Here is a 10,803-nt window from a genome sequence, read left to right on the forward strand (position 1 = left end):
TGCTAAGCCCAACTCCATGGGAGTGGCATCTGACCTCTCGGCCGACGGCTTATACCAAGCTGTCGCGGAGGTACTGTTGTAGGATTGCTCCTCCACTAAGGCAATTTGGATTGCCTCTTCCATCGTCGACGGCACCTTTCTAAAAAGGGCCTGTCGCGATGGGTCATGCCGTAGTCCGTTCATAAACGTGGGCACCTTAATGTGCTCCGGAATCGGACCTACGGTTATGGATGCGGACAGCGAGCGCATCTCTTGCACATACTCTTGCAGAGATCGCTTCGCCTGTCGCGCCCCAAAGAAGCGTGCCTGAAGCAAAACTTCGTTGTTCGGCGGCTGGTACATGGCGTGAATCTTTTCCTTAACGATCGCCCATATAGGGAGCGCCTTTCTGTCCGCCATAAGCGCCGAGTAAGCCCACTCTGAGGCCTTACTGTGCAGATCCGACATGGCGTACGACAATATCCGGCTGTCGTCCTCGATGAGCTGCGCGATACCGCATTGCTCAACGGCTAAAAGCCAGTGGACAATCGTGTGCACCGCAGTTCCATCGAACTTGGGCGGGTCCATCCGAATGAGCCTCGGCTGATGCGACCGGGCAGAGAGCATCTCAACAATCCTGTTGAGAGCCTCGCTCCGAGATTGCTCATGCCACAGCTCATCCTGAGTCTGAGTGACGGACTCCGCCGCAGCATGGGTCTGTGCCTCGGACGCGGCTCACTGCTGTCCGAGCACGAATGCCTCAAACTGCTCCAACTGAGCAACATGTTGTTCAGGAGGACTACCCAGGAGCCTGGCCAGAGCTTGTTCACCAAGTCCCTGCGCCATAAGCCCTGCCACCTCCCGATGATGTTCAGAGAGGTGGGGAAAATGAGCCCAATCAATATTGAGGCTCATCCTCACGTACACACGCAGAGATGCGGGTCGTGGGAAGGATTTCAAGTGCTACCAAGTGTTGGCGGACGTCGTAATGCGGCCACACTATACTTAGACACACACCCTAGCACAGCGCGGAAGCGGTTAACCCTGCTTCTCTTGCGTGCGGTGAGGTAGTTGTGGTGGGCGCGTAAGCGACCTCACCCAACAAACTAAATACTCTGGTTAAGTGTCGTCAAGGGAGCGGTAATCCGTCTCCTCGTGCGCACTTACCAAGTAGGAAGTAGTTTTCAGACTGATTTATATTTAATAGAATTAAATATAAATACTTATTTTTACCAATCAAAATGTCATCTCTATGGATAACACTTAATATGTATTGCGAGCGTATCTTTCTAGATACCTCGCGTAACGGATGAAGCCCAGCGTCATCCCTCCTAATGTGAATGCACCCATGTGCATCACATACACAAGGGTTGGTCACAGATGTGCACCACACCCAAGTGCTGGGTCTAATTACTATTATAAAGTTATTGACCATCCCCTTAAGTACACCAAGTGTTTTTACGGGGACTGTGTAACACTAGGGCAACTTTAGCCCGTTACATGCGAAGCCGCAAAGCTGGCAGCTGCAAATATTTCAATAGATGCTAATACGTCTACTGAAACAACTGTTCCTTTAGTGTAACGGGGTGTATCGTTACATGAAATTAACATTTAAAGTTGTTAATTTATATGTTATTTAAAGAGTAGATACTGTTTGGAGGATATTACTTGATATAGTAATGTTCAGAAATCTTATCCATAAATAGGTAAAGGCCATTATATCTATTATCCCGCAGACTAATCAACTGTAAACGTAAACAAAGAGAGAGAGAGATAAGATTTCAATCGCATGTTTAGTATTAGTTTATAATTAAGTTTTTGCATTAACAGATAGAAAGAAGAGATACTTAATTATATGAATACAGTTTTCATTTAACCCTCTTTAAGTTAGTTGTCTTAACGAGAAGTCTTCCACTGCACGTGCTAGTGTATGTGAAGTGACGTAAGCACCACTCGCAACTGAAGCAGTGAGAAGTGGACTTGTACTGAAGCAGTACAAGTCGTAGAGCCCCGTTACGTTTAGAGTTTTTAAATTCTCTTTTTGACTTTGGCCCCCTCCCAAAGTTACATTTGGAAACCGACATAGCCCTCCCTAATTATCTAACTCTGTAATCATGAGAGTAGCGTAATGGTAGCAACTTGTTGATGACTAATATTTATTGAGAAACCTTTATGCAGGCCACCCCAGCTTCCGTAGCTCGAAAGGCCTGTAAAAAGCCTTCGCAATATTTGCGTAATTTCTCTGTTAAATAGCAAGATGTTTTTCAACAAAGAAATTACGAGCGAAATCCGACAAAAATTGAAACATAAGGGAATTGTAGCTTGCTTGCGCTCAGGTTGGGTACAGAAAAAGAGCACTAGAATTCGCCATTTTGGAAGTAAGCATGCACTTTCCGGGAAATTTGGTTCTAAAGACGATTATTAAGGAGTAACTATTGAGTTTTGGATGGCCACAGTAAAAATATTTTCTATGACGTTTTTATTCAATACAGTAGTGTATACTCCCTTTATCTAGGAGATATTATTTATTTATTTATTTTTTCCTCATATAGGAAATAATATTTATGTAACGTGACATCTTAAACATCTTAATTGAATATATTTAGTCGACTCTAAAGCCATGGTCAAAGTGATATGGGGCCCTGTCATACTGATGTGCGGCCTTGCTCTACATGCATGCAAGGAAACTGCACAGGCGCGAGAGGAGCCGGCACCCCGCGCTGTCAATGCGTCAGCAACAGGGGAGCAATTACTGAGCAACTTCGAGGAAAGGGCAGGAAATGACATGTATTTACTCAAGCCAGTTAGCAAGATCACCCATGCTATTGCACAAGACATTTTTGATACTGTCAATACTGTGCAAAAGAATCTCATGGGGGAAGAGGTAGAAAGCTTTACTTTTGCGCATCTAAGTAAATGGATAAATGATATCAAAAAAGACTACAATGCAATGTCCCAAAAGGACCGTGACGCGTATAAGGCAATGTACGATGCACTAGCAGCTTATTACTCCGTCGTTGATCGAGCTCGCATCATCGCTACCTGTCAAATGGCTTCCAAATTACAGAGACACATGGAAAATATGCGGAGTTTCGTGTTGAATGATTTGGTCGCACAAAAGAAATCGCCGGAGCAAATGTATAATATGTTAGGCTTTGATGCGAAAGATCCTTACTTTTTGAAAGACCCGCTGTTAGAGCTGTTTCTCACATATCTTGATCGAAATCATTCCAAGAACTACAAGATTGTGCGTGATAAGCTGATGGAGGCCTACGTGGGTGACAAACAAAAACTGATGGACCTATTGAAAGAAAATGGTCAAATTGCTAAGAAGCTGAAATATATAGTGCCAGACAAATGGGAACAAATAAATTATCGCCCGCCACTTCAAGTATTGGCGGATTTAAAACTTGATCAACTCTCGGGTAAAGAGCTTTTGCGATCTTCCGTTCTGGATCTTTGGTGTACAACAGTCGAAGCGAACAAGGATAATCCGTATCCAATCTTGCTCAAAAAGCTGCTAACTACGATGGGTCAGTTAGAGCTCTTAGAAGAGCTTGTAGCAGTATTGAACCAAGAGCAGTCTTTTGTTTTATCGTCGACTTATGAGAAATTGGAAAATCTGATATTTGAGTCGTGGGTTATCGCAAAACAAAAACCGTCAGCTGCAAGTATTAAAGAATTTCTACGGCTTGAATATGTCCCAGCCGGCGCGTTCTTCAAAATGCCGCTTAGTCAGATCTACCTGTCGTATATCAAGTATGCTCAGCTTAATATGCATTTTCTCGTTCTACACTCGATGATAAAACACTACAATGGGGTGCGTCGGATGATAAAAGAAGCACATAAGATTAATGCTCGACTTGCGTCGATTGTGATTTCCGGAATGGAGGATTTTTGGGAAACGAGAGGTATACTTCTCGCATTCAACAATCTTGAATTAAGTGTAAACGACCTGGAAAGTCCGCGATTTAGTTACTGGGTGAAACTCGCATATAAATTCTTAAAATTCGATGAAGCCCAAGGTGTCGTGCTTTATTGTTTAGGTAAAAAAAACGCGGAGCAAGTACAAGCAGCGGCCTTGCTAAGAAAAGCGATTGAAAATTCGTCCACGAAAATTGTCAATGACCTGTTGTCGAGTGTTCTTTTAAAGTACATAAAACAAAAGCTCTCGGTACATGTATTAAAAGGCTTAGCGCTCGACAAAGCTAACGATCAACTCTTTCAAGACAAGTTCTTTCTTTATTGGGTCATAGCTTCAGACGGCCAGCTTGCATCTGCAAAATTTGATCCCTTCCTGGAATTATACGAGGAAAATGACCTTGCGGAATTAGCGTTCCGCGCTCGCACTACAACTCGCGAGCCTGTGAATGTCTTTGCTGATGAAATGAATAAATATCTCATGTCCGACAGAGGGCCCCCAAACAAACGTCCGCGAATGTCAGTGCTTGATTTTTAAAGAGCCAGCTGCTTTTGGAGACTCACGCGGATTAAAAGTCTGTTTGCCTACTACATGTTCGATACATATGAAAAGTTGCGAGCGTAATTAGGTTCTTGAAAGTATTCAAACACGTATCTTTGTATCTTGCGATGTTGGTGTCTCATTCAGACGATATTTAATAATGCTTACTCTCATCACATGTTTGAATATTTCGGCCAAGTTGTCTTGGAAAGAATTCATCAAGGAACAATGAAGTGGCAGCACGGAAAAGCTTCTGTTTGCATGTCGAACACTACTTGCATTTCATACCTTCTAACAATCTCGTGAATTCTCTGGAGTATGTCACGACGAAGATACGTTTTTCCAGTACTGGATATTTAAAGTGTAACAGGTTGTCCGTTACATACGTATTATATCCTATTCGAGGAATAACAATTGTTATTTCCTATAAGAGGAAATAAGTAAAGAAGTACAAAATTATTACCTTTATTCATTTTGACTTAAATAATTCCAATATTTCCAAATTGGATAATATTGATGCAATTAGACATTAGCTCTATTGATTGGTTGGTTTGAGTCTAAATCAACCCCGCCAATCGTAATAAGATACGATTGTGCGGTGCGCAAGGAGTCGCCATACTAAGTTTGATATTAATATAATAAAATCAGTAGTAGGTAGCGTACCAATTATATTAATACAGTTTTACTTTTCCATAAATTTAATCTTTTGAATTACCTTTGGTAGCACTCTTAGCTACTTAGAAACCTTCCTCGGTACCCCTGTGTACGTGAAGTTTTGAGGCACCTGACCTTCACTGTAATCAGTGTAAGGTCAACTAGTACTTACCAGTGCTCGTGAAAGGTGACCCGTTACATCTGGTAGCACTGTAGTCCTTTCAACGGCCGCGCACGTTACATATAACATGGACATGTTTGATGAAGAAGGAGGGAGCTTCCAAGCCCCTCAAGAAGGTTATCACGCAACGCGTGAGAAGTTTACTCATTTGAGTGACCTCGAATGGAGAGCGATCGAACGAATGAACTCGGTCGTAGGCGGGCCAGTATGCTGTACACTCTGGGCAGAGATGAACAGCATGCGGCCATAGCCAAGTTCATTCAACACGAACTCTTCGGGGCCCAAGAGAAAGTAGCCTTGCTTTACCAGCAAGGCTCTCAATGTCGAGAGAACAGGGTGCTCAACAGATGGAAGATGAAACAGCAGCATTTACATGCAGCTAATGGGCCGACGCTTCCGCGTCGACCCGAAAGCTTAAAGATCGAAATCTCTAAGTTTAAGGCAGTCGATAGCGACTCCCTATTGAGATGGTTCGTCGAGTTAGACGACGCCATTGACTCTAGTCTTAAACAGGCTTTTGTCCACTCTGGTGTTTATCGTCCACCGATACGACAAGAAACAGAGGTCCAGAACCCATGTAGTCTCTCGTATGTAGAGAACGAGAAACCTCGCTTTTCAAATTACAAACGGTTACAAAAATGTAATCGTTCTAAAAAATGGGCAGCTACGCATATGAGTGTAGTGCCCCACGGCCAGAGCCTAAAAGCACTGAGCAAAAGACCGACCTCTAGCTAGGAACAGCGGAGGACGCGGATCCGACGCTGTTGCGAAATCGCCACGGTGAGGCAGATCGTCAAAAAATGGTCGGTCAGTAGTTGCGGAGCACCCTTCTGATCCAGCAACGTCGAAAGAATTTGCAGGCCTTCTGACGAAAGTTGCTCCTCACACACAAATATTGTGTGTAACTGCCCCAGGGAGATGAGGTAAACCTCATCACCTTGAAATTAGAAGTGTCAAATATGTTTTCACTTAAGTCCCTTGTCGATTGTGGGGCGTCCAATAACTTTATTGGACGCCAATCGGTAGAAGATCGCAGATTTAAATTTATTGAGCGCGATATTCCTCTAACAAAGATGACAGTGCGACTAGAAACATGCGCATCTGTAACGTTAAGAAACGTCTAGTTGGTATCTAATACACGTTGAATGGTAAACAGAACGATAATGCTTTCATCGTACTAGATTTGGATGACAGAATTGATATCATCCTTGGATTACCATGGCCCAGAATGCAGGAGCCATGCATTCAGTGGAAGCAGCAAGCCGTGACGATGCCCGTCTCTTGATCATCAGATGGCCAATTGATAAACATCTTGCGGCGTCCACAAGCGTGTGGATGTCCCACGGTTGAGTGCGATGTCCTCACTTGCCTTTCGGGATTTTGCACGACTGTACACAAGCACTGGGCAACGTCGAAGGTCCATCATTATGACGTGGACATAGTTACCGACGGTTGTGCAGAAGCACAAGCAGCGTCGAAGTTCGACCACTCGAATAAGGTGAGTGTTACGAAACAAGGATGTTTGCTGCAAAATCAACACCCAAGACGTACGTCTGTAAGAGACAGTGAGAAAGTCATAGATCGACTGGAGAGTCGGTCGTAGAGGATATCGCTGTGGAAGCGCAACCACAGCTGGAGGCAGTTGGGGAGGATACTCCCCAAATAATTTATGCGGGAAAACGTCCCCGGAAACCTGTGGTGAAAGGATCCCAGGTACCTTTAGAAATAAGTTTCAAAAAGGAAACTAAGACAATCAATGTCTTAGAAAACAATGGATCAAGTGTAGGCGCTTATAAACTTGATCTGATAGCGCCTCCGAAGTCAACTTCGGAGATTCCTCAATTGCCAACGCTAGAACCGAAACCGTTCTTGCGTGATCTGTATAGTGACAGAGTCAAGCAGATCTGCGTATTTGTCACAGATGACAAGTACGTGGCTAAAATTCGGTCGGCAATAGTATATCCTAATAACGAACGGATTCTTAGTACCTCACCGCTGGACGGAAGTGTCCTCGATTAGAAGACTCGGATTGAACGTTACATCCCAATCCTGGATGTTTAAAGACAAATTCTCTTTTTACAGATTTCTTAGAATTAATGATGTCTTCCCTTAATCAGTACCGTGCGATTTGCCAAAGAACAAAGGCACCCGACACGAAATCGACCTAATCCAAGGTTCAAAGTACTGTGTCCTGAAGCAACTCGTGAATAAGTAAAAGCGAACGACAAATTTTTCGCCGAACGCTTAGCAGCCGGCCATGTGAGAGAATCAACTTCGCACATAGCTCTTCGACTTTCTGTGTGCGTAAATTAACAGGAGGATGGCGGATAGTGCATTCATTTAATAAAATGAACGCTGCAACTGTACCGGCTCAAACGCCAATACCACGAAAAGACGTAATGATTGATGGTATGTCAAGAGTTCTATCTTTTCGTCAATGGATCTGATGGATGAATTCTATCAGATCCTTATGCGTGAACGGGACATCCCGTCCACAGCAGCGAGCACCTCCAGTGGGATGCTCTGGGAATGGCTAGTAATGCCACAGGTACTTAGTAACGCCCCTGCAACATTCAACAGATGCGAAACGAATCTGTTGAGACCGGTGCGAGAATTCGCACCGAGTTATTTTGGCGATGTATTCGACCATAGCCGGGCAATGGACGGAAAGACGGACGTAAAAGTTCATAAAACTATCGTTCGTCAGGTTGTTACACTTATGCGAACGCCTAAGTTGTACGCAAATCTCAAGAAGTGTATAGTCGCTGCAAGCGAAATATCACTTCTTGGGTGCATTGTCGGTAAACCCGGTGTATGCCCGGATCCAAAAAAGATCAAGCCGATCACTGATTAGCCTGTGCCAGTCTATGTAAAGAGATGAAAAAAATACCTCGGTTTGGTGGCATATCTGCACAAGTACTCCCGCATTATGCCGAGATGAAAGCACATCTTTCTTCTTTGTTAAAGAAAAATGTGAAGTGGTCATGGAACGCTGATTGTTAGGGTTCCTTCGAGGGTGTTAAGAAAAGCTTGATGCAATCGCCAATCCTGGCGATTGCTGACCAAGACCGACGTTTTCATGTGGTCTGTGACGCCAGCGATATGGCATCGGCTGTGTGTTAATGCAATATGACACAGACGGCACAGAGCGCGCCGCCTGTTATCAATCGCGTCAGCTTCAACCAGCTGAACGCAACTATCCAGTGGATAACAGGAATGGATAACAGGAATTCGTTGGTCTTATAGTGACTACTTTACCCAATGACAGTCAGAGTGATTGTCGATTAAGGGATTAGTGATGTAACGGGGTGTATCGTTTCATGAAATTAATAAAGGTTGTTAATTTATATATTTTCTAAAACGTTGATAATATTTGGAGAATATTACTTTACATGGGTAATATTCTAAAAGCTTATCCATTGATAGATATAGACCATAACATCTACTTTCCCCGCGGTCCAGTCAGCGATGGACGCGCGCAAAGAGAAATACAGATAAGACTTAATTACATGTTTTATAATTAAGTCTGTATTAGGTAATTAGACAAGAAGAACTTACATATATTAATACAGTTTTTAATTAACCCTCTTTAAAGCAAGTGTTTAACGAGAGTCTTCCTCTGCACGTACTACTGTACGTAAAGTGACATGAGGCACCACTCGCACTGAGGCAGCGCGAAGTGGACTTGTACTGAAGCAGTACAAGTCAGTAGTGCCTCGTTACAGTGGCAGTACTTAATAGTACTTTTTCACCCACTCTGAAGCGTTCATTTTTTTGCGACTATTTCTTTCCGCATATTCTTTTTGCTTGTCCTGTGCGGTTGGGATCGCGTCACGAACTTTTCGTGTGATGGCTAATCGCTCATCCACAAAGCGTTGAGCACAAACTCGCCAATGACACCATTATTGAATACTGCTAAAAACTAGCAGGGTCACTAGGGCAAGTTTCTATCGTTGAGATGATACCCTCGCGGGTCATTGTTATATTGAATTAAACTATGTCCCTCTTTCGCACCGAGCATAGTGAGGGGCCCTCCCCCACTAAGACTCGGGCTGCGCACAAACGAGACTGCCGTCCGAGGATGGCGCAGTCCGTTAATATCAAACCGTGTACACCCATACTGGCGTGGACACTAGTATTAATAGTGAACTCCACATAGGGCAATTTGTTGCTCCATTCTTTGGAAGGTGCTATCGCGGGTAAGACATCCGCCACGATCCGATTGGCACGTCTGTTTGGCCACCGGATCTGCGGTCGACATGTGGAGCTTACTACCTAGCAGCTCAAACACATGTCGCCAGAAACCAGACGTAAAACTTGGGTCCTAGTCCGATACTTTGGTTTCGGGCATCCCGCGTAGTCGATATACATGATCCAGGAGCAAGAGAGCTGATTCCTTGCCTGTGATCGATGCTTTAAATAGTGCTTAATACACCATCGTTGGAATCGGTAGCGGCTTCAGTGGCGCACTGCTGGACGGTGCGGGCTTAGGATAAGCTGACACTGTTCGCATGAGCGAACATAGTTGGCCACCCGTCTATATATATAGGAGTGGCCACCAAAATTCCTCTGACATTCGTAAGAATGTCTATTCACGGCCCAGATGCTCACTAGATGGTGCATCATGGAGCTCGTGAAGGGTCATCAGATTGAGACCTGTGTCATGAGGCACATTGACTCACAAGGGATCACAAGGTGACAGCTGATGTCATAACAGGCCATCGCTGTAGCTTCAGCGATTTAGCTTAGCTTTCAGGTGCGACGAAAGGGTTATTTTTGTCCACCAAAGTGATCCAGCAGCAGGCCACAATAATCGTCCTGACTGTAGCTCTCTTATATTTTTGTCAGAGGCTAATGAGCTCGTCACGTGGTATGCCTTCATGGCTGCCAACGTTGACGGCAGAAATTGTGCTTAAGCACTAGACATACTTTCCTGGTGTCTTACCTCAAAGCTGGCCTGCGCGATAAAGCGTCAGCCAAGACATTCGACTTACCCGGCTTATATTCAACTTTGAAATTAAATTTTGACAAGAATGTAAGCCATCTTGCCATTTTAGGCGAAAGGTGCGGTGAGTTTATTGCGATCCGCAGTGATGCGTGATCCGTATAAATCACGAATATTTTGGTGCCTCGAAAGGTACACACAAAACTTGACAAGAGCATACTTATTGGAAGGAGCTCTTTGCCATGCACGGAGTACTTTAGCTCGCGGAATTAAATAGCCGAGACTGATAAGAGATGACACGGTCAACGCCGTCGTCATCCTTCTGCATGAGCGCGCTGCCGATTGCAAAATTACTTGCATCGCAGTCGACGCTAAAGGTCTTATCCGCGTCTGGCAATGCCAAGACCGGTGCCTCAACAAGAGACTGCTTCACTGATGTGAACGCATCATCTTGTTCTTTTAATCAAGCCCATTCTGCATCTTTTTAAGGAGGTCAGACAAGGGCTTCGTACGCTCTGCATAATTCTTGCTGTTCTTATGCAAGAAGTTAGCGAGCGCTAGGAATTGGTGCAAATCGTTCAT

The 10,803-nt window shown here is 44.3% G+C and overlaps 1 protein-coding gene across 1 annotated transcript; it reads left to right on the plus strand.

The window, feature by feature from the left end:
• Nucleotides 1–2,599: 2,599 nt before the first annotated feature.
• On the plus strand, nt 2,600–4,438 carry CCR75_000193 (uncharacterized protein; the record flags this gene model as incomplete). Its single annotated transcript, XM_067958301.1, has 1 exon — nt 2,600–4,438. The coding sequence occupies one exon, from the start codon at nt 2,600–2,602 to the stop codon at nt 4,436–4,438; it is 1,839 nt and encodes a 612-aa protein (XP_067819744.1).
• Nucleotides 4,439–10,803: the final 6,365 nt, after the last annotated feature.

This window comes from Bremia lactucae, linkage group LG18 (assembly GCF_004359215.1).
Source record: "Bremia lactucae strain SF5 linkage group LG18, whole genome shotgun sequence".
NCBI lineage: Eukaryota > Oomycota > Peronosporomycetes > Peronosporales > Peronosporaceae > Bremia > Bremia lactucae.